The sequence below is a fragment of the Neopelma chrysocephalum genome, unplaced genomic scaffold, assembly GCF_003984885.1.
Source record: "Neopelma chrysocephalum unplaced genomic scaffold, ASM398488v2 Primary Assembly neopelma1_24, whole genome shotgun sequence".
Taxonomy (NCBI): Eukaryota; Metazoa; Chordata; class Aves; order Passeriformes; family Pipridae; genus Neopelma; species Neopelma chrysocephalum.
The window spans coordinates 39600217-39624815 of record NW_020897693.1 but is presented as its reverse complement, the minus strand read 5'-3'; the positions used below and the strand labels follow the sequence as shown (position 1 = coordinate 39624815).

General features: G+C 38.9%; 1 protein-coding gene across 1 annotated transcript; it reads right to left on the bottom strand.

Annotated features, from left to right (window-relative positions):
- Window positions 1-526: 526 nt before the first annotated feature.
- Window positions 527-24288, bottom strand: ZC3H14 (zinc finger CCCH-type containing 14). Its single transcript, XM_027673206.1, has 17 exons — window positions 24187-24288; window positions 23387-23429; window positions 20036-20150; window positions 17073-17113; window positions 16553-16748; window positions 15793-16213; window positions 14165-14325; window positions 12968-13068; window positions 10681-10836; window positions 9112-9186; window positions 8511-8667; window positions 6725-6948; window positions 4579-4699; window positions 3533-3669; window positions 2418-2512; window positions 1417-1523; window positions 527-804 (listed from the first exon to the last, which is right to left on the bottom strand). The coding sequence occupies exons 1-17, from the start codon at window positions 24220-24222 to the stop codon at window positions 798-800; spliced, it is 2193 nt and encodes a 730-aa protein (XP_027529007.1). The 5' UTR covers window positions 24223-24288; the 3' UTR covers window positions 527-797.
- Between the last annotated feature and the right edge of the window lie 311 nt (window positions 24289-24599).

Sequence of the window (24599 nt, the reverse complement as noted above, 5' to 3'; positions counted from 1 at the left end):
TTTGCCATAAGGCACGGGAACTTTCATGAAGGAGAAAATTACAGAATGTGCCCAGTAGGAAAAAAGGATTCTTCAAAAGGAGATTCAGAGAGGTATCTTCTTTCTTCCTGGTATAAATGGAGACATCTGAGAGCATTTATTTTCAAGTGACATTTCATAGGCTTTTTAAATGGAGCACAGTATCAATAATTCTCTAACTGTTCTGACTTATGAAGTGGTTTGTTTCCCTTGTCTTAGTTTTCTCCCTGTTTTAGAGAGTGGAAGGGCTGTGATGGCTGTTGTGCTGAAAAACACCTAAAAGCCAAAGCATTTTCTCTTTTTCTCTGTGCTGGGGTGGAGAGTTCAGTACTGGTGCTGGAACAGCAGAGCAGTTGTGTGCGCTGTACCAAACACCTGCTGGACAAAAAGTATTTCTGGTGTGATCTGAATTCAGGAACAAGCTTTCTGAGCCCTTCTGCTGACATACTTTCTTCTTCAACACACCTGATCTTAAACAAGGAACATTATCCAAACAGAACACAAAATGTGCTTTGAAGGTTTTTAATGGAATTTAAAGTAAAACTTTTCTTACACAGATGTTTTCTTGTTACAGTAAAAAAAATGTAAAATTGCTCAAACTTACAAACTTGGAAAATTAGAGACATTTCAAGTATGCAATCAACCTTGTTTTATGAAAACAATGTATATTCAAAGTCCAAAATGCATTAATCGTTTCTAGCATCCTGTACCCTGGTGGTTAATCTTCCTTTCCATTACTGTCCAGAGGAGGCAAAGCTCAGTCACAGGTTGTATCATATTCATTCACTGAGGGAGAAGAGAAAAACAATTCCCATAAGTAACAATTCTACCACCCTGTAAAGATGATTTGAGAACTGATCTGTGCCCTACTCCTGTAGTGGTTAAAACCTTTGCAGACGAGTAGTTGGAGTGAAAGGCTCATGTGACTTGAAGATCTTTAAGACAGGCCCATAGCTGCAGCTTTGGGAAGTTTGCTACTAATTTATGAAATCATGGACAGATGACAGGAAAGAGCTGCTCCGCCAGAAACACTCAAAGAAACAGTTGAACTTATTGTGGAAAAGACAGCTTGGACACAAGATAAAACAATGGTAAATGAAGAGCTGATGGTGGATTTTCAGCTTTATTCAAATAAAACTCAGGAAACAAACCATGTCCAGGTCAGGATTCCAGTGACTCTGCCCTATCTTAGCTGCAGGGCACTTGTTTATCAGGATTGCAACACATTAGGTAATGTTTGTATTACTAAAACCAAACAGTACAGAGATGTTTTTTAAAGAAAGATGCCTATTCTTCATACAGTTCATCACACACGCATTACTTCTGTAAGTAAAACTACATTAGAGACATCAAAATATACTTTTTATATTTTCGTGTTAGGTTTAAAGTGTCTCTCACCTGGTTTGAGTTCGAGTCCATTTCAAGGCATGGCGTGGAGGTACAGCAACAGTGGGATGGTAGAAGGTGCAGTCTGGTCTTGTACACTGGGTATTAAACCTACAATGCTAAAAAGAAAAGCATTTCAGAAGGGGCTACTCGAGGCTGGCTGCCTGAATTCCTGAGCCAGCTGAGCTACACAGGCTACGCGTGAGTTTGTATCGCTGTGTGACACATCTGACCAGTACTTGAACCCACAGCTACATCCACCAGAGCAATCAGCTCAACCCAAGGACAAGGAAATCCCTTCTAAAAAGTATCAGTTATTAACTGGATGCTCCAAAACTGCCACTGCACTGACAGGTGGAGGTTCCTTTGCTTTCAAGGGTTTACAGAGTTCAGTTTGAATCAATTTGTGTGTTCAAAAGTTGGGAGCATGACATAGCATTATCTGAGGAGCAGGAAAAGCCAGAGGATCCGGCTGATAATATCTGGGCACAGAGTCCTGGGGACCCCAGGCATGTCAGCATTGCTAGGGATTGAAATAGCACTAAACTTCCGGGTGTAAGAAAATGCAGGGACACAATTCTATAAAAGTACCAGAGTAACAGACTCTTGTACTGAATCAATTACACTGATACGCTTCAGGGTACTGGGCAATCTTTAAAGTTGTTGTATATTGCAGCACATCTGAAGGAAGAGTCAAGAGTCTTGACTGTCCCTCCACACAGGCTACAGGATGTCCCCCTCCTCTGCCTCCAGCATCCTGGCTGGGCATATTTTGACAAGAGCTATGGCCTGTTTGAAGCTCCCCAGCAGCATCTGTTAGAAAAATTACTTAAAAATATAATTTTCCAAATTCTTTAAGTCACTGTTTTTGCGTATTCTGCTTCTGAGCTAAAGTTAAAATGTCAAAAGTAAAAGCAAAAAGTGTGAAATCCTAATGACATTTCTTGTCCCAAAGTGGCACATTTCAAGTCTTTTTCTAGAAAGAAAAGGAAGAGATAGGACATAAATCTTACTTTTGGGTGGTAAAATGGACATTCCATTTTCTTACAAGCAGGAAAAAACTTGCACAGCGGACTACTGGAGGATATGGGCAGTGTGGGCAGGGGTGCTAATAGTAGAAACAAAAAGAACAGGAAGTGAGCCTGGATCAGAATAAATTGCCTTTTTAAGACAGCTCCACACAACCTTAAATATATCAATATTTCTGCGAGAAATTATGTTCTATAATACACCAAAGTTCTGCAAGAAATACGGACGGTTTATCACAGTGCAGGGAGTGGATCTCACCCTGGAGCAAACAAGACTATCAAGTAATCATTTAACTTGGTTCTTCCCCATTTCAGGACAGAAGGTACCATGGTCAAGGCAAAACTTCCAACAAATTCAGGTAGGCAGAGAATCTCAGATGTTAAATTTAGACAGCAGCAAGCCTGTTGGAGGTTCAGCTGACTGGACTGAAAAGCACAGGCACTGCACTTTCCAGGAATACAGAGGAGCTGCTGGAAATGATACAAGAGACAAGCACATTGTACTTGGCTAAGTAACAAAACTGCATTGTACTGTGACTGTGGGCTAAATTATTTCCAAAAGATCATGTGGTAAAGGCCCTGCACCTTGGCACTGTTCAAAGGCTCAGCAATACCAACCCATAATCCAAACACAGCTATTGCCTTCACCGGGTAACCTCATCCCTGAAAGTCACCTCACCATTACACCAACTTAACGCCTACACTGGCATTAAAGAAAAAAATGTTCAAAGACAGAAGCCTCTGTTTTCAGCTTGTCACAAGCCTGTGGCACAAGATGTGTCCAATTTAAGAAACAAATTTGAGTAAAACTGTAGTGCTGGCTAATCCCTTCAGAGAAATGGACAACTTGTGCAAGTCATCACTTTGGCCTTGCACAGACTTCATACGGACTCTTCCATAAGAGTGTTGAGAGATTTTTCTGAAAACAAGTTTTGCAGTAACATTGGATTATTATTCTTCATCTAGCACTAAGAGGTGAAAGAAAATTAGGTCAAATCAAGCAAAAAATTATTTTTTCACCAATGTCAGTTTCTGTTACCAAAAATACTGTTTTGCCTTCAGCATTTTCATTTAAAGCTCAGAAAACAAGACATGCTCACCTGGTTTAGGAGATGGATGGGGGGTTCGTCGACTGGCGTGAGTGTAAGGACAGTCTGGCTTAGTGCACTTTGCATCGTATTTACAGTTTGGATGGATGAACAAACACTTATCAGCAAATTTGCAGTTAGGAAAAACTCTGGAGAGAAAAGAAATTGAGTCAAAAGCTCATATTTGGAGCAAAACCCCCAAACATCTGTTGCACATGAAAGCCAGAACACCAGAGAAAGGCAGAACTACAACAGGGCTCAGGCACATGTTAGTCCTCCCAAAGCAGGGCACGCGGGTGTCATGTACGAGCCGTACAACAACAGATCTGAACTGTTTCCCTGTGGACACTCTTTACATGCAATAAACAACTGAACTACCTCAGTCTCATTAGAGTTTGGTTCCAAGCTACTTGTTACAAGCTAAGACACATTATTCTTAGCGTGCAGCACAGAGCAGTACTGTGAAATCAGACTTCCCAGGGAGGGTGGCAAAATTTCCTGAGTAATACGGTTCATTCCCTGAAGAGAAAGTGTTATTTTGAATTTAGTTACACCAGATTTTAAAAGAAAATTCAAATGTCTGTGTAAATGAAGTTACCCAACCTGGTAACAGTTATCTCGAAAGAGATATTGTTTTCCTAGACTGTTGCTGCTTGTGGAAGGGAAGTCAAAGGCACAGGGCACATTCATGAGTTCGCCTTTGCTTTCCAATTTAAAGAAACCAATCACAGCATTACTATGTAATGGTACCCTAACGTTCAAAAGCACTGTGACAGCTGGCAGAGCCTGTTATTTTGCAACACTAATTCCTGCATCTTGAAGCAGCCTCTACACTAAACTAAAGCTTTCTTCTGCAGGAGCACAGCCGCCATCCCTGTGTTATGGCACGTGGGACATGGGTGGAAAACAGAAGTAATTACAGTGTGACAATCGAGTTCTGATCCCACCCCGACAGACTTGCACTGCCTTGGAATATTTACTAACACAGAACAGAAATTTGAAGCACCAGAATAAAAATCAAAATAGCATGTCAAGTGGATGACCTTTGTACTACTCACTTGCAAGGTAGTGTGGGGTGATGGTACACACATTCGTCTCCATTTTTACAGGCAGGCCAGTACTTGCAGCGCTCAAGCACCTTCTCCTGTTTTTGTAGCATATTTAGCTCTTCCATGTCCACTAGGATGGCAAGGAAAAAAAAAAAGGAACAAGCTGGGACGTTTATGATTCTACATGCAATTTGGTGTAAGCAATAACTGAAATTCATAGTACTTCCTATTCTCTCTCTCTTAATCAAAAAAGTCATGACAGTAAAAGTTTATGTATAATCATATTATCTGATGAAAATTTCTGAAGCCTTAAAGTGAAAGGAGTCATAATATTGGACTGACAGCTGCCTTTTGGTGATAAAAGATCAAGTTTGTACTGTTTACAAGCAAAATAAATATTCTTCACAAATCCAAATTGACTCAGACAAGACAAAGACTCTTCAACTGAACCTGAGTTATGACTGTTCTGCTGAGCCATGAGTTCATTATAGCTATGCTTCCCTTCTCCAAGATAATTTTGCTCTAGAAAATTATTTCAAGAGATAAAAGTTAAAAATCAATTTTTACACTAATCAGATTTATTAGTATGGGGGCACATAGTGAAAACAGAACCACTTTCATGTGATTTATTCAGAAACTTCAGTTACACCCAGACTCCAATCCAAAAAGTATTTTAAGAAATTCCAAGCTGAAACATTTCTTACCTTCACTACTCTTACTGGAACCTGAGATTTTGACTTTCTCCTATTTAACACTACTTGTAAAACCTCATTCTGCAAATTCAGGCAATTGCGTGTAGAATGTTGCTTTTGTCTTATTTTCCCAAATCTGCCTTAATCTTTGGCTTTTCAAAGCTTTCCAGGACTGCTAGACTTCCCTATCTGATCTTATTATTGACACAAATTGCTCCAGCTTCATTCTATTCTCAGCCTCATTTATGCCTTCTCCTTGCCAAGCAATGCCATCCTGTTGTACTAATACACTGGGTTGTACAGATCACTTCCACATGGATCTGGTTCCGTGTGAACTTCAGTCACATTCATGCTACTTACATAGGAATCCTTAACAGAGATAGGACTGTATCAGCAACAGTCTCCTCTACCAAACAGCTTCAGTCAGGAGTATGAAAGAGAGTACACCTGTAAAAGGATGGCTCTGCAAGGAAATACTCTAATGTACGTTTCATTGTACTAGTAAAAATGGGCCAATGGATATACAGCATTCCTTTCTTCTTTAAGACTGCCTGATACATGTAGTACTTCTGCAGCCAGGGGGACTAAAAGGACATGGACTTAAAAGATCTTTTGCTGCAATTGCATTACACATTTACAGCTGGATCCATGAAATTTAAGGGTTCTCAGTACAACATCAAATACTATTCTTTATTTAGTTCAGAAAATTTGGACACACTGCTACTCTGGAAAATAAAGATCTTCATTTTCATAAGAAAGCCAAGTAAAAAACATGAATCCAAGCGTGGCCTTTAGGCAAGTATTCAACAGGCCTATGACAAAACAGTAGCCTCTGTGATTTTCATCACCATGTCAGCATTCCAAACAATTCAAAGGTATAGTTCAGCAAGCAATTTCCCATGTTATTCAAAAGAAATGCATAAGAGAATATAGAAGCCTTCAAGTAAAGTCATGCACTGTAAGTTCTACTTTTAAAGATTATTTTAAAGATTATAGCCACTGGACTCTACCAACACCTTCCACTTAACAGGCTCCTTTTGATGTCACAAATCTAGAGAGAAACCTTAATACCATCTGACATATTTCTGAAAGTTCAAGGCATGTCAAAATGTTCACTGTAACATCTCCTGTCCATCAGCATGTAAACAAACCATGAGTCAGCCAGAAGTGCAGATGTCTGGCAATGAAGACCAACTCTGTTTGCAAAAGAAATAAGCCAAATTTTACCAATACTGAGATGTGTGTATATGTACAACCTACGTGTTGTATTGCTCTCATGTACCAAGATAAAGGCTTCTAAGGAGATGGTCCCACTGAACTGCCACATTTCATTTGCATAAAGAATGTTCTAATTTGAAGAAGAAACACCATTGCTTTGGTTTCTTAAGAATGATGTATCAAAGAGTTCTAGCCATGATCAAACCACCACATCAGTGTCAGATCCTGCTGGTAAAGATAATTACCATCAGAGTCCTCCAGCTGCCTGGTTACAGTTTGTGTCTGCTGTGCTCGAAGGCCTTTTAATCCTTTGCCAGCACATATGTCTTGGGTAACTGGCTTTAATCCTTCCATTAGGCACATATCTTCCTCTTCCTGATCAGAAAGGTATCCTGGTGGACTGGGCACACCATCCAGTGTCACAATGAACTTGGGACTAGCAGGCTTCTCTGGCTGTGCAAGCTGGTCTCTATCAAACAAAGAAATGTAGTAAATTTAGATTTTCTGACTCAAGAGGTTTGAGTGAATGTGAGCTGTACTAGTAACTAAAAGTAGTACAAACTTATCTATGGGGAGTCAAGCAGTAACAGACCTTCTTTTAATACTACTGATAATGCACTCCAGTTAGCAGTTTGCCTTCTGATCTCCCTGAGGCACTAATAAGAATTACAGCTCTCAGGTACACTTCAGCTTGTTGCATTCTGCTCAACAGATAGATCCAAAAGCTCATTTACAAGCACAGTTAAATAAAGGAGATTAATCTTGTGGAATTTACAGTTTTGAGACAAAAGAAAAGTGAGATTAAGTATAAGTACATTCTTGGAATCACAAACCCTTTAACACAGAAAACAGGTATCTCCTCAAAATTATTGAACAGTACATTGGGAAACAGTGGGTGTAAAGGTTTTTAGAACTAGGAGGAGAGAATGAAATACTGACACTACAAACTTTGACACTCAATCTGACTAAAAGGTGAGTCTAGCCTACTGTCCTGGATCTGACAGCAGTCAGTGTAGATAGGAGGGAGTATAAAAACAGGGGACACATAGATTTTCTCCAGCCTTTCACTATGCCATCTATTTCACCTGAGGGATTTCTTCAATAACACGTGATTCTAACTATTTGGAGAACAGCGGAGTTCTCATCTTTGACAAACAGTAATGGGATAAACTTTGCTTCTCTATGAAATGAGGCTAAAAGCAACTACAGTGTAGAATGTCCTTAAGAAGAGAGAAAACCAACACATTAAAAACATCATTAGCTAGAACTCTAAAATTCAAGCAGTTAGAAATTGACCTATTCACATGCAAAAATTTACCACTCTCCTGTAGCACCAAGTTTTCAACTGCGACATTATCGGGTTTTTTGGGTTTGCTGGCTCACTGTTGTTTTTATTTTTAATTAACACATGCTGCTTAAAGCCACTCATGGAAAGGAAACAGCAACAGTTTCTCAAACACAGCAGCCCACTTTGATGAAGCATATCAGGTTGCTCTGAGTGATTTTAACTCTTAACAGGTAAGACTATTTGTAATCAGGAACTTTGTTTGAAGCTGACATGAACTTTAAACTTCTCTTGGTCAAACTCACTGGTAAGGAGCTTTAAATCATCATCCAGGATTCACCAAACTCAATACTGTGTTAAAAGATGTTTCCTTAAGAAATGTAATCTCAGGGTCAAACAGGTCCAAAACTAAAGACAATTTAAGCAAAATAATTACTTGACTAAGATTTCAGAAATCAGAACAGCTATGACAAAAGAGCAGGACTTTTCAGTTCCTTCCTCTTTTTTCTTGAAAACCAAGGACACGCTCAAGCTACAGTTGACTTTGGCATTATTTTCAATTTAGAAGGACTTCTGGGAGGTTTTTTGCCCCTGCTTTTTTATCTCTGCTATTCAATGACAGTCCATTTACCATGATTTCATGGCTCCTGACTGGACTGGCAAAGCACAAGTACAACAAATGACTCCATCTAAACCATGAACAAGCACTTTGACTATTAACAGTCCTAAATGAAGTAACTTTTTACCGTGTCTGTATTAGACGTCCTGAGTGAGCTCGTACTGCCTCTGTGCCCTTCCTTCCCAATTGCTGGTTCTGTGTCGCTATTTCCTCAGATAACTTGGGCTTCTTCAGGATAAATGACCTAGTATCTGTGTGGACCATAGATTCTGCATCACAGTAATCTGAATTGGGAGAAAAATTACATAGAAGAGAAAAAAGTAAGGTTGTAGTTTTACTCTTACCTTATAGCATATTTTTAATATCAATTTACACAGCCAATAAACTAATTTTGGGGGTTTTTTACATTTATTCATAGTAGCTTCCAGAAAACATTTCCACTTCCTCGCTAATTCCATAGAGGAGGATCAACAAAAGCCATAGGCCGTATTAGGCCAGCCTAGGAAATTCTATTAAAGAACGGTTGTGCTGAAACTGCATTGAAGGGGGTCCACCCCCCCAAAATCTCTCATGCTTTGAACATCTACTGATATAATGCTTTCACTCCTTAGAGATGTAGAAACTAAAAAATGCTAGAAATCAGTATAATTAAATGAAAAGGAAGTTATATCTTAACATTCGCTGGCCAACAGTGTTAAATTTGAAAATAAAGGATCACAAGACTTAACCTTGAGTCACTTGCAAGGTATCTTCAATCGTGGGTTCAATCTGAAGCCGAGAAGAGAGCTCCTTTTGTTCAAGTCCTAAAAAAACCAGCAATAAGAATGCATATTTTACTGCATGTCAACATGAAACTATATTTTAGAGAACTGAGGCACATTCTAATTCTTTTGATTTAAAAACCCTCAAAACTTCAACAACAAAAACCTCCACACTTATAACAAAATAAAAAAAGCAAGCCATTCTCATTATGATGAACTCCTTTCTCATTGTTTCAGAAACAGTAACATGGCAAAATCTAAATACTGAAAGATGCTACTCTTTACCATAATCGCTCTTCAGTACAAACTAGGTCTGTGGGCATGGCAACTTATGAAGGTCAAGTTCTTTTTCCTCATTTGTAGAGGAGTTGACCATTCAGAGAACACACATAGGATAGCAACTAACAACAAGAGACCACTCTATGGTCTTAAAAGAGGTGAAACAAATCAGAGCAGCGCTGTTCTACATTTGAGCTGTGGTTTGAAGAAATTCCTTTTGCTTTCTGTAGATTTCCTAAGCAAGCTGTCATTTCCATTTCAGTGGCAAAAGGGTGAAAATATTTAGCGTGTACATTAATTCAAAGGCTAATAAAGCATCTTCTTACATACTTTAGAGACACAATTTCAACTATTTTACACTGGCAGAAAGAATTTGAATATGTCTATATGAGAAATAAGAGACTGAAAAAATACATTTTTTTTTAAGTAATGTTTACCATTCCTTAAGAATGACCGTGAGATAATATAATAAAAATCTTACTCAACCCAAATTTTACTCAACAATCTAAATATCTAAGCACATAGAAAGTATAAACTACCTCCTATATTAGTTTTTTTTCCACTGCTTTACATCTATGATTCTTTGTGACTAACACAAACACCCCGTCCTTTCTTTGTAACAAAATCATGCTGAAAAGACACTAAGATTGCCTTTAAATGTTATGCCATTTTCCTTCTGGAGTATCAAAACAGAAGTAAAAAACAAAGCTGACACACTTAGCCTGGTATCAGCTGTCCTGTAAGAGCAAATACAGTACTCCTACATTTAAACTAAAAAATAAAACATTAGAACTATTTGTGTGGAAACCATGTGTTGGAAAGAATCTTTCAATAATTCATATGCTGTAAAATTGTTCCAAATACTGTAGAGTATCTTAACTCTCATGTAAGCTTTGTGACAGAATTATTTCTACAAGATACTAAGGAAAATATGCAAAGGATGGGTAAAAGAGAAGTCATCCCAATATAAATGGTTATGCAAAGCTATTCTTCAGTAGTATGCCAGAGTGCTATAACATCCTTTGCTTACAGATTAATTCCTCTGAGCTTCTGTGTGTTTGTGTGTGTATATATAGAGAGATATAGATATGTATCTATCTGATAGCCATGCTTTTAGAAAGCTGCTTGGTTTTTAGGGCAGTTCTGCATGCAACTTTTGATGTGGACTTAAAAATTAAAAGCATTTCTTTTCTCTGCTTAGCCTGTTGTAAAATGACATTCCCTGGTATAAATTTTTAAAGAATATTATCAGATGACCTTGAATTCCTTCAACTGTCTGCTCCTTTGGCTCTTCTACTTGAAGCTGAGAACTCAGAACAGGCAGTCTGTTTTGCACATGAATTACTTCTAACTGAGATTCTTCTGGGCTAATTCGAGTTCTTGGTGCAACTGGAACAGTCTGTTTCTGTGGAACTTTAAATAAACAAACAATGGCAAATCATTTATATACTACCCCATCACACAACAGTACTGTTTTTACATATAGTGCTAACATAACTAATAAATTCCTACACACATGCACACGCACATACGCAAAATCCCAAGCATCTGTATCCATAAAAAGCATCTTCAGCTACCTGTAAAATCCTCAATGTGCAAGCACATTCATGCATGTGCCCAGAGCACCCTGTGAGTAGCACCTCAGTACACCTACCTGCTTCTAAGACAAAATAACATTAGAGTGACATCAGCAAAGTACTTGTTCATCCACTCCTACATATAAATAATGTGGTACTTTTTAATAGTTTTGATATCACTTTTCATCCTACTTTTCATATAAACAATCATGGATTATCAATGTGCCTCTTCATATGATGCCAGCTACCCTATGCTAAGGTGTTTGCAAATAGAACATAAAACTTAAAGGCAGCAGAATCATAGAATCATTTAGGTTGGAAAAGACCCTTAAGATCACCAAGTACAACTGTAAACCTAGTCAGCCACTGCCAAGCACACCACTGAACCATGTCCCTAAGTGGGACCTCGGTTAAACACCTCCAGGTGTGGTGACTCCACCACTTTCCCAGGCAGTCAGTTCCAGTGCTTTTCAACTCTTTCTGTGAAAAAAATTTTCCTAATATCCAATCTAAACCTTCCCTGGCACAACTTTAGGCCATTTCCCCTTGTCCTATCACTTGTTACTTGGGAAAAGAGACTGACCCCCACCCTCACTACAACCTCCTTTCAGGTAAATCTAAGCCTCCTTTCAGATAGTTGTAGCATGGAATTTGAGGGTAGAAGGGTGACAGGTTGACTTCTTTCCTTGGCTTCTGCTAAGGCCATCAGAACTGGCTGTGAAAAGCTAAGCACACTCTTCCCTCGGCTGAATATCAGATCAGCTCAACTTCTGACAGAAATAACTAAAAGGTACTGTTCAGTACTAGATTCATTATTTATGAACTTACTGTTTTGTTTTAACTATGTGTTTTAAATTAGCTAACTTCCATATTCCATTCAAAACACTTAGAAAAATTGGTGAAATATTACCTCTGAAGTGGAAGAACCTGCACGATACTTTAGATAAAATTCACAAATCACCTCAGTATTAAATGACAAAGTGGTGCTTTTTGGTCTCTCCACTAAAATATTCTCATGTTGGCAAGTCAAACTACAAGATCACCACTATTAAAAAAATCAATAGTTTCAATTAATTTAAAATCTTCTGGCTATGTCCCATTTGCTGCTGTATTGCTGTGTACACAGGAAAGAGCTTCCTGCCTCACCTCAAAATACCATTTCTTACAGTTAGTTGGCAGAATTTGAAAAAGAGCAAGCAAGACATTGTGGAAAGCTTTCAGTCTTGCTTCAGATAGTATAAAAGTCATGTAGTTTAGTGAATGCTCCTTCCCTGGCAAGATGCAATGCTTCCTGCTGGCAATGCTAGGTGTATTAACACCCAATGAAATGAAAGCACACGAGACAACAGCTGGATTTGCCCTTCTTCAGCAGAAGATTTGCCATTCAGCTAGGAGAGCTGAATGCCTACACACAGACAACTGCTCAGTTGCTGTGTCAACTGCAACTCAATGCCTAAAATCACTGAACTATAATTGCTGCCTTGCTGTTAAAGGACAATATACGCTGATAAACATCAGTCACATGTTCCTCACTAGTTTGCACTTCTATTACATATATCCAGTACACTTTCATTTTTTTGCTATTTGGCTTTTTCATCCTCCCATCTCAGAAGAAAGGAGGAGAGTGCAGAAAGGGACAAAACATAAAGTAAATAGCTCAAACCACCTGCCTAATTCTGATGACTTTCCTCTTGGCAACTACTCTGACACTTCCATTTTGTAACTATTCACTTTACAGAGTTACTATCTTGATTAATACATTTTAAATAACTCTTTCCTCCCTTGTTTATGCTTTCACAATTCATCACTGAAGATCAATGTAATGTTCACAGGACATGGTAAATCTCTCACATATATCACTGATGTGCTATTTAGCATTCTGTCTAAGTGCTATCTTTAGCTTGGATTTATACAGCAGAGCTTGGAAATATTATAGCTTAGCACAAAAAAAAATAAAAGGTAATTACCAGTGGAATAATTGGTTGTTTTTGTAACTGATTCCTGCGCTTCAGAAATTGCTTTCAGTATCAAATTCTTATTGGCCTGTTTTGAAGGTGGCAATGAAGGTCTAAAGGAAATAGAAAAACAATTAATTGTACATTAATTGCACAGTAACCATATCCATGTTAAAGATAGGTATTTCAACAGGTTAGCACAGGCATAATACTGATAGAAACGACAATTTAAAAATATTTTATCCAAATCTGTTTTCAGTTTGTTAATCTATTCTCTGAGTGAATGGGTTTCCACAAAATGCTCTCGAGAATGGAAGTCCAGACGTGTGATTTCATGTCACAGCTTAAGTTGCTGTAAAATCATGCTGCATCTGAAAGGTACACACTCTGCCATTCATCTCCTCCCACCTCTGCCCATCACACATCTGTTGCTATGTTTGTGATGGCACCAATAATTACATCCTGAGAAGTAAGATCCAGCTGAAAACTGACTCTATCAAAAACATATTAGCTGTAAAAAAAGGCTTTCTGCTTGTCTTTAACATCAACGAGGAAGCTTAAATCAGATAAATGTGCTGTGGCACTGAAGCTCAATTCAATACAGTGCATTAGCTTAAAACAAACCTTACACAGGCTAGCATTGTAGGTCAGTAGAACCATCTCTTCTCTAGTTTAAGTGTTCTTTCTCTATTGTTGAAAATCAGATACAAACAACTGGTGTACTTTGACTGACAGCTGACACTGAGACAGAATTAGGGAGCAGAAAAAAAGGAAAAATCTCTCAAGTCCATTTGAAAAGTTATAATCACCTTAAAGAACAAGAGATAACCAGTTTGAAAGCTATTCCTGAAATAAAATCAAAGCAAGCAAAATTATTTTACCACAATAAATACCTGATCTGAAACATGCCAACATTAATTAATGTTCTTTTGCCAGTAAACTTTACATAAGTAATGTAAAAATTCACACTCCATTGCAGCTTATGTGCAATAAAAAAAACAGGTTACAAAATCAGAGGCAAAAGGGTGGTAGAAACAAGCATCTCACCCACAGAGTTGTGAGATAGTACAAAAAAATATTAAAATGGCTTACTGAATTTTGTCTGTCAATTTTTGAAAGTGCAAACAGGTTTCCCCCACTTCCACTTTCTAAGTTTTGTTCATTAAATTCATTCTTGAAACCTCACAAAACCACTGAGATCCGAAATACCTTCTTTCTGGCTTTGCAGGCACAGACACACTGCTGGAGATGCTTCCTGTTCGCAATCCGTATTCTTCCTCTTCCTCCTCATCTTCCCCATCATTACAAAACTTTTTCACTTTCACTACTGAGCTTACAACAGGCAACCGTCTCTTCCTGGAGCTTTCTTCCTACAACACACAGAGCAGCCAAAACAGTTCATTCAGCACAAACCACGCATCAATAAATCAGCAAAGAAAACATTGCAATTCTACCCACAGCCAGGAGGTGGAGACCTTCCATCCTAGTTGCACGAGCTTAGGACTAGGTGCTGTCTGCAAATACAAGTAACTGCACTGGATAATATGAAAATCAGACACATTTACACAAACATCTCATCGAAAATGTAACTGTAAATAACATTTAGGAAAAAGAGAAGAAAAAGTCTTTTAAGTACAGACAAATTATCCAACACCTACAGAAAATCAGGGTTTTCCAAAGAAATTCACATTACCCTTCAAGATGAACCTATTGGAAGTCTGAGAGAAGTGAAATCAATATAAATTACTTTCTCCTCTGTATCAAATCTAATTTCAGAGAAGTGTAAGGATTCATTTCTAGCAAGCTGACATATTCCAAAGGATGCTAATCGCTATAGAGAGTCAGGATGGTCCAGTTTCCGCACTGCAAGGTCCCTGTTCTGTCTTTTCTGGACATTATTCATAGAATAGTAATAGAAGAAAAATATCACAAGACCTTTTTCTAACATTTTCAAGGAGAGATGTGACTGTCATTTAAACAAACCACTATTTTATCATTTTCACTTCCCCATTTTTAAAAACAAAGATAGCCTCTATCCCTCTTTGTAGAGCATTCTAGATTTCCAAATAAAATTCATTGTCCTTTATACAGAACCAAGTAAGATAGAGCAAAGACACAGAACTGTATAAGCAGCAATAAACACAGAGGCACTTGCAATACAAGGTATGTAAAATACATGCTTCATTACAACAGTAGCAGCCATAACAATCTTCATTCTCCTTAAAAGAGGCTCTTAATTTAATCATATGGATAGTATTATAACTATCAGCTAGGACTATCACCCTGCCAGGCTTACCCTGGTCTCCAAAGCATGTATGGCAGCAATCATTTTTTAGTTTACCCTTGTGCGATATCCATCTCAAAGAATTCTTAACTGACATGATTCCAAATAGTATAATAATCCTAAAAACCAACCTATCTTGGGTTTAGAGGTTAATAAATAGCATCCCAAAAATCCTGATTTTCAGAATTGTGTAAAGATGGGGGTATACATAGCACTGAGAGAAGATCATGCTGTTTCAATGATCTAAGTATCAGAATTATTATTTCTGATTCATCACATGCAACTTAACAACATGCTAACCCATTAGTCCAACTAAGTATGACATGAAGATGTACATGGTAATTAAACTCTGAGATGCAGCAAGCTATCAGGTGATGATGTCAAACTATGAAATCTGGTTTTATCAGTGGACCCAAAGGATGAAATCTCAAATCTACTGGTACCAGTGACAGAAGTCTTTTGATTTCTTTGAGGTGAAGATTTTCCTGTAAGTGTATATAGTAATTTAGGTTCCTGGCAGGAATAAACTTGTTATAGTTTAGATCATACTAACCTCACCGCCTACTTTATCTGCAATGAGTTTGGAGGTGGGTCTGTGCCCTTCCGCTAAGCTTCCAAATGCTTCAGGATTGCACAGCTGGCCTGTTTCCAAAGACCTGCAGCTTTGTGTGTCCAACTGCCTGCTCCCCTGCAAGTTGCCTTGTTGTGACAGTCTGGGCATGTGTGCATTGCCATCTGCACTCCTGATGGCTGGTGGTCGGTAGATCTCCGCGGAGGGACGAGAAGAACCGTAAGTTACAGTTACAAGAGGCTTCTTCCGTGACAAAGGATTCTCCTGCACAAAGTTTAGGTCTTCATCAATTAGATCATCTGGTTCAGGTTTAATGTCAATTACAGCTTCAGAAGGTGACATTTCCCTCAAAGGCTTGACCGTAGATGTTAAGTGGGATGCAGAGCCATCTTCACAAGACTGCCTGATAAAATAAGAAATTGCCAACTATTATCTGCAAGTCAAGTCCTGGAAAATGAGAACTGTCTCTTAATTAAAGCCAGCAAGGAAGAATTATTAAGGTATAATTGTTTATACAAATCTAACACACTAATCAATATTTTTAGTTTGGTTAATTAATTTAAGCCCATCCGTTGCTTAAAGAACTGAATTCTGATTTAATGTTTTTCATCCAACAAATTGCAGCAATGCTTTACTCTTCAAAACTGCTTTGATTTTCCCAAGTGTCTGTACTCTTCAGAATGGCTACTACACTCACACAACTACTGATGTCTGAGTGTTAGTAAGTAACCAGCAGCCTCACCGTGAAGAAGCGTTTCTCTGCTCCTGAGAGCTCGTTGTAACTCTTGAGTCATTTCTTTCAGTCCGAGTGCTGGAAACTGCAAGAGGTGGCAAGATATCCTCACGCCTCCTGTCATCACTCACACAGGAAGTGCTTTTGCTGGAAGGCAGGCTGCTTTCGAAGATGCTGGATTCTGAAGACTTTACACTAGTTGGTTCTGTGGAGACAGGTACCTTTCATTTTTATATTAAAATACAGCAGTACAGATTTTGCAATAAATGTAGCTAATAAACTGCAAACAAGACATTGTACAGACCTGAAAATATAACAAGCTGAAAACATCAGCCAGAAACACAGAGAAATAAATTCTGGACTCAAAGAAATTCTTTACCTCAAAATATAAAGCAATTTTCTAAAAGGTCTGGACCCAAAAGACCATATAAATCAAAAATGAACAAGATCTTTTTGAAACTCATTAAACATGCAACACTACATAGAAAAGATAAAACTACCTTCACTCAACGATAATTTTCTTACTTACCAGTAGTCACAGATCGCAGCTTATCCAAAACACCGTGGAGCCTGAAATAGGTAGCAGACAGGGAAGGAAGCAAAAGAGAAAAAGGAGAAATACAGAATTTTACTTTACATTCAGAATAATTATCTTTCAGAAACCAACTGCCTTCCCCCCCCATAACAAGCACCTCATTTATCTAAGACTACACTTTGCATCAACCTCAAAAGGGAGGACTGAAGTATCTTGCCTCCAGTGTGTCTTAGACATGCAAGTAGAGTGTTCATCACATCATCTGCTCTTGGCATTTGGTTGGTTTACATAATCAAAGCCAGTACTTTCCACCTTTCACTAAAATCAATGGAGTTAAGTGTCAAAAGGAGTGATTCAAAAAACTTAAGTTAGAAGCCTGAAGCGTGGCCTAAAATTTTACTTTGTATACAAAACTTTATTTACACAGCAGAGTTAAATCTAATTCTAAGTATAAGCTCAAACAATATACAACTCATACAACTTAACATTCTCAGGATTCTTCCAGCATGCTTTGTATATACCAACAATATTCTCTGAGCATTTCAATGAGGTGCCAAATTTGCCCTTTGCCTGTGAAAAAGGCACCAAGCTGAAGTAATCCAAAAAATCAGAAGGCCATAAAATAATAAGGCTGCTTAAAAATCAAAACACATTACAGCAAGAAGAAAGAAAAAAAAAATCCCAACACTTAAATGTGTATCTTACTTGGAGTTCAAAACTGATCATGGGCACATCCATAATTTAGACTGAGTATTAGAAAGCAGCTAAAGAACAAAAACATATTGAAAACTGGGAGAAGTAAGACAACATGTGACTATAATGAAGGCTTACACTCATCCTCCTTGTCAGTTTTCACTAGAACACTCATCAGCTGACCTCTGGTGATGCGTATCAGCTTTCACACCGACCTCAGGACAACTGTGACCCGACACTTGGTTCAGAGTAAGAAGTTGTGGCCAACCAACAGGGTTGCCAGGTCTATCACACAATTGCTGTGAGACTTTTGCCAGATGACCCCAAATTACCAACTACAGAGACAAACCAAGGAAGGCAGACCTTGCTGTGTACTGTATTTAGCCACTGATTAAGAAAGTAAACATTCTGGATTGCCCTTAGGAAAAATAAAAGCATATGAAGCTCCCAACTACAATGCTATTTAATACTTTGTCACCAGTTCCCTCACAGTTTATTGCATAAGTTTCATCTTGTCTTCTTTTTCATTCTTCTTTTAACCATTACCTACTTTGGTACTGGATAGAGCACTCTGACACCGAATTTATATTTATATATATTATGTGGATGCTGAATTAGGATTAAAACAGTCATTATGTTTGGAATTTAAGTAGAGGTCAAAACCAGCTGGTGGTATAATATCTACATATAGTCAATATGCAGTTTTAAATACACATATATAACATTATCTTGATTTCTCTGCTGAAATTTGCTTTCTCTACATATTTATTATTTTTTCAATGAAGTTTTAGTTTCATTTACAAAGCCATAAAAGTGTTTTCTTCTATACATTATTCTGTTATTTTTTACTGTATATCAGGACTCAGTCAAAACCCCAGTACTGGAGTTACCCTCATCCACTTGTAAACTTCACTGATTTGTCTGATTCCCAAAACTGCTATAAGAAAGACAACTGCATGGCTTCCTAATACAGTGAAACCCAAAAGCTTTGCCTAGGAAGGCCAAAAAAGGAAGCAAAGAACATCAATGCCTGTGTACTTTTTTAAAAGGGGTGCATGCTTAATTGTACTTCTTAATTATATTTTTGACAAATGTCAGGAAAAAATTGAAAACTGTGTAAGTAAACTCAGATTATATCCACTCAAGTAACACTATCACATGGAAATCCATCAGTTTAAATAGTTAATACAGTGAATTGTAATAGCTGACATTAATTTTCATTTTTTATTACTGTTTATGGTTTCATAACACCCAACTTCTAAAATGTTTCCCTCTGCTGTTTTATAACAAAAGCTCATAGGAACTAATCACATAGAAGAAATACTGAAAGTGATTGTAACCTGTCAGTATGAAAATTTCAAAGGGAATAAACTGAAAAAGCAGGAAAAAAAAAGTAGTATTTCTCTCACCTATACAAAAGAAAATAAAGTTCCTTAAAGCTGTATTAGGTAGAAGACTCAAACGATTAACTTGAAAAAATACACAACTCTGAAAGCAACAAAAATCTCTAGAGTCAAATGTCTGTTTGGATCCTCTGAAACATGGAGTTAATGACAGGTTTATACTGTAAATCAATTCCGGTATTAGAAAATCCAGGAGGAATATAATGGCTAAGGTTGTCATACAACAAAAAATAAATTAACCTACACTGTAAGGAGTTGAGAGTAAGTTGAACTGTTGCTAACTTGCCCTGCTCACAGTAATTCTGTCGTTCTACTTTTGGTAGAGTTGGGTGGTGGTAATAAACAAATAGCCTGAGAGGTGGGAATACCTAAGCATTTGGTGCTAAGCCTTGTCAAAGACAGTACACAGAATTAGATCCACAGCTCATCTGTCCTGATATAGTAATTCCCATGCATAACAGTAATCTGGAGCACTATTAACATAAAAGAAAACAAGTTTGTCTTTTACATCCAACTACAGTGAATAACACTCTCATGCTTTGAGAGGGGGCTTTGCGGGAATAAATTTTTTTAAGTCAACATGCAGTCCTCGCTTACCTGAGCACTTCATTCACAAATCTGACTGGATTATAAGCAAACAAAAAATGTAAGTCTTCCAGTTCCTTGCCATTTAATTATCACCCATATAGCCTAACTGTTGATGGACTAAGACTAATTTACTTATTAGACCTGCAAAGTGTAAATTTTGATTAATGCAAAGTACATCATGGGAAGATAAGTAACTTTTTTAGTGGTCAGGTTTCACTTCTAGAAAGCATTCCTGACTACTGAAGAAGTGCAACAAGTAGCTTGCAAACATACCAGACAGTAAACCTGACAGTGTTGTTCCCAAGGAAAAGGGAAAGGTCTTCTGTCATCTGCTCTTGACTCTTCTTATTGGCCACCATAACCATAATATAATCAGGGAGCTCTTCATCTAATAGAAAGAGAAATATGTTGTTTTGAAGTATAATAAATCACAGAAGAGACAGCAAACACTTTTAAACATGTAACCAGATTTTTTTTCCAGTTTTACTACAAAGAAAACACTCTGCCGGTAGAGGATTAGGGAAGCAAATTAACATTTCCTCTGAGGGTCAATACAACTTTCATCTACCAGTGAGGAATAAAAGATCATGAACTTCACAAGTGCATAAGCTGAAGACAAAAGTATTTAAAAAGTGAGTAAATAGAACAGAAAAAAGGACAAGATAAAAAAGTCACTCTGCTGCCTATATCCTTTTACTTGAATACTAAAAACATCTACAATTTTCATCGCTTGAAACATCGCAAAATATAGCACATTATCCTTGTCAAATTTCCTTTAGTTACAAAACCCAACCAAATAAATATCCATTTCTGACATGTGCATTAAACAAATCAAAATGGAATTAACATACAGATTCTCTACCTACAAAAACAGAACAAACCGAAATCCCAGCAACCTTGGGAGTGAATCTCCAATCCCCTAACATATGCAATTTTATACACAGTGAGAAATCCATTCCCTTGCTGGACTGCTCATTCAGGGTACACCTACCCAACATAACGGACAGGAGAGTGCTTAGAATCCAACATGAATACATGAAGGGTTTGGGGAGTTTGCTATTTGGCTTTTTCCTTTGGCCTAGCTCTGGTCTCTGTTTGAGGGCTGACTGGTGCAATCGCTGCTCAAAGGCATTAGGTGTGCTTCCTGAGCACAGACATCAATTTAGTTTATCAAACACTTCACGCTCTCCAATACCACATCCTTGACATGAACATAACAACAGTGAGTGAAGACAGTTGGGAAATACACTTCAAATTGTGAATTTGAACTAAGACACCAACACAGCTCATTTCATCAAGTTAAGCCAGTACACAAGACTAAAAACATCTAAAAAAATGAAAAATAGAAATCAAAGCCCAAATGAAAGAACTGCCTTTCTTCTGTGTTTACGTAAATAATTTATGTCTACCCTAGACTATTCGAGGAGAAAAGACAACGCAGAAAGAACCGTGTCTTGCGGAATATACCATCTAAGGAGTCCTTCTGCTGTGCCTTTTGCAATCGGATATGTCTATCTCATATTGGCCTCATTAGCCACCAGCGTGCCTGTAATAAATGTGGATAGAGCCTTCCTTAATCTTTGTTCGCGAAGCCTGGCCATGATGAACCCTAGACTATAGAAATAACATTCATACATTGCACCTGCACGCCACTTCTGCTACTTGTCCCAACAGAACACATTCCTAGCTTAAACCGTATCTTCTTTTTGGTGTTTTTTGAGGGAGGGTTGTTTTTGTTGTTGTTGCTGCTTTGGGTTTGGTGTTTTTCTAAATGCAAACTACAAGTTGCACAACATGGATTAATACTCAGACCTAGGAACTCAGAACAAATTTGATTTATTGGCTAAGCTAATTTTAAAGCTGATAAGTTCTTCAGGTGGTTCAACATATGATAAAGTTTCAACATGTCTTGTTGTAGAAGACTTTTCAAAAGAAAAGAACTAGCAGTTACAGAAAGAAACAAAAGCATGGTTCTTGTGCAGAGGCTAGAATGAAGGAGAACCAATTTTTACCAGATAACTAAAAGAAGAAATGGAGAGTTTTTGAAAAACAGTACTTGAAAAGCTGTCCAAAATACTCTAGTCAAGAGAAAAAAAGTGAAAAATTACATAAATTTGGAAGCAGTGGTTTAAAAACAAAAAAGAGGCCAAGGCAAGTCAGACATGGCAATAAAGAATACAAAGTTATTTAAAGAAGCCCATAAGATGACTGAGAAGAAACTGCAGACACTGAATGCTGACCCTGGGAATACAGGAAACCCACCCTCTGAATACAGGAAACAGAAGGAAAACAAAGCAAGAATAATCAGTCACAGCTGAAATCTAAGACTGCTAGTATTCTAAGAGCATCTTACTATTAGAGATAAGAAAGATTTTTTTTTCAGAGACGCAGGAAAAATCAGACAAAGAATCCAGGACTGAGAAACTGAAACCCAGAATGATGGAAAAAAACCCCAAAAAACCAAAAACCCACCAAAAATGAGTTTCTGAAAACGAGAAGCTTTGAGACAGTGAAAAAAAAGATGACTTTACAATGAAAAAATTCTAAACACAGTTCCTCAGCACCAGCTAAGCCCTGAATGTCAGCTTGCAGGTAACTTCCTTCTATAGAGCCACTACATTTTTTCCATAAATACAGTGCCTCCCTTGAAATAGGAAGGAAGATGAATTCAGGATCAAACTACAAACTTTGAACTTGGCTCTGAAACTCACAGGATCTCTAAACTATGCTCTCAACTTCTTTCCTTCACTTGAAATCCAAGAAGTATCAGAGACAACAACAAGGCAGTTGCAGGACTACAGTATTCTGTTTCCAACAGAACATTGTGTTAAGTTACCAACTTTTACTGTTGCAGAAAACAGCTGCTCTGAAGTGCAATATCCATCTAATCCTGGATTCAGAAAAAACAAACGCACAAGAAAACCACAGACATTCACACTGCTCACCTCTCTCCTCACAAGCCAAAATAAAATCTCCCTGTCTCCAAGACCCAGATACATGTATTTCATCCACAGTAGTTCAACATAGCTCTTAGTCGTCCCCTTAACAGTCAAGTTTTACATTTTGAAGATTTGTCCCACATGATGAGGCCTTTTCATTTCCTAAAACAGTCAGTCTGTCTTTGTCCCCTCTCTTAATTTTAACAAATATTTCACCCCAAATTCAAGAGGTTGTTAAAAAGGTGCCTAAGACAGACTGACTCTATCTCAGAGTGGTCAAAGCTAATGGCTGCTATATTTGCAAGAGTCTTGCCTTATATAATGTTTCACCTAGTGCTTCAAAGAAATTTCCTTAAATATTCACAACATCACAGTTTGTTTTTCTTTCAAATCCCTTGCCACCATTTCTCCTTTAAAGGGGAGATTGTTGGACTGACTTCCTAGTTAATTTCCTTTTAGTTCTTCATATATTGATATCCATGTACTGCTTCTCTTATGCTTAGACTATACATGTTTGTTTGTCTGTTTGTTTCGTACTATTCCAGCACTTCAGATAACTCTTCTCATGCTTAAGGCTTCTGTATGCAGTAACACAAGTAATAATAAGTTTCCATTAACTATCTAGTTTTTTACTATGTAACTACAATGGCCTGGAGAAGATTGCTAAACACATGACAAAACTTACCAACATAAGCCCCAAGCTCCTGCAACTTTCCTTTTATAGCACCCTAAAAAATAATGAAATAGCATTTAAGGGATGGATCAACAAAGTATTTCTAACTGCAATGAGGTGAGAGGCTTAGCAAAGTTTTACTTATTAACTGTTTGAACAAATTGGTTTAACATATTAACTTTCCCTATTCTCCCTTGCTCATAGTAGAGACGGTATAACTGTGAGGGACTGACAGCAGAATAATCGGAACTGCCAAGAATCTCACACTCTCTACCATATTTCCTACACACCAGTTCCTGGTGCTTCCAGACAACCTCCAAATCCCTGCTATCCTTTTTCAAGCAGAGACCATCCGGACTCGTAAGGTGCAAAGAAAACGGATCCCGGATGGTTTGACAAAAGGTCACTCCCGGCTCAGCAAGGAAACGGAAACCTGACGGGCTTTCCAAACTGCGACTGCCGAGCGGGAGCAGCTGCCAGGCCCTGCCGGTGCCGGGGCTCGCACCCGGCCGGGCTCTGCCTCTGCCGGGCAGCGCCGGGCCTGGGCCGGGCGGGCTCTGCAGGGCGAGACCCGCAGCTCCGGGGCACAGACGGCACCCGGCAGCTGCCCGCCGGGGTACGGGCGGGCCCGACTCTGCTTCCCAGAAAAACGACTGTCCTGCTCTCGCCCCTCCCCGGGAGCCCCCAGGGCCGCTCGGCGCCGGGAGCTCTGAGGGGACCCCGGCGCCTCAGCCCCCGGCCGGGCCTGCCCCGCAAGCGGGGCCGGGCTGCTGCCGCGGGCGGAGGGAGTGGCCCGGCTGCCTCTGCCTCACCCGGATCTTGCGGCTGATCTCGGTGCCGATCTCCATGGTGGCTCCGAGCGCCCCCGGCCCGCTCCCGCTCCCCCGGGTGCGCTCCCGCCGCCCCCCGCGCGGGTTCCGAGCGCCGCTCGAGCACCGCACGGCCTCCGCCGGCGGCGCCCCCTGGCGGGCGGAGGTGGCACCGCCCCGGGACTGCCGGACGCGGGAGACCCGGCCTGGAGTAACGGGAATAAAGGCGTCTCTCTGCTGTGCTTCCAAACAGCTGCGTGCCAGAGGATCTGCTCGTCATTACCCGAGGGCCACACTCAGCTTTTTTAAAGTTGCCTCTTTTTCTTCATTCCAGGTTTTTATAAAGTCCTGTCACGTGGCTTAGGGTAAGCGAATGCCTTAACACCAACTACAAGATTATTTTAATGTTAATGCTC

What these genes read in the sequence shown, in the direction of transcription:
- ZC3H14 (XM_027673206.1), bottom strand. Translation starts at nt 24,222, where the DNA reads ATGGAGATCGGCACCGAGATCAGCCGCAAGATCCGG. An exon ending in ACTGTCAGGTTTACTGTCTG is followed by an intron (nt 17,114 to 20,035) that starts GTATGTTTGCAA and finishes TACCTATTTCAG; the next exon opens with GCTCCACGGTGTTTTGGATA. An exon ending in CCATCCATCTCCTAAACCAG is followed by an intron (nt 2,513 to 3,532) that starts GTGAGCATGTCT and finishes TTCTACTATTAG; the next exon opens with CACCCCTGCCCACACTGCCC.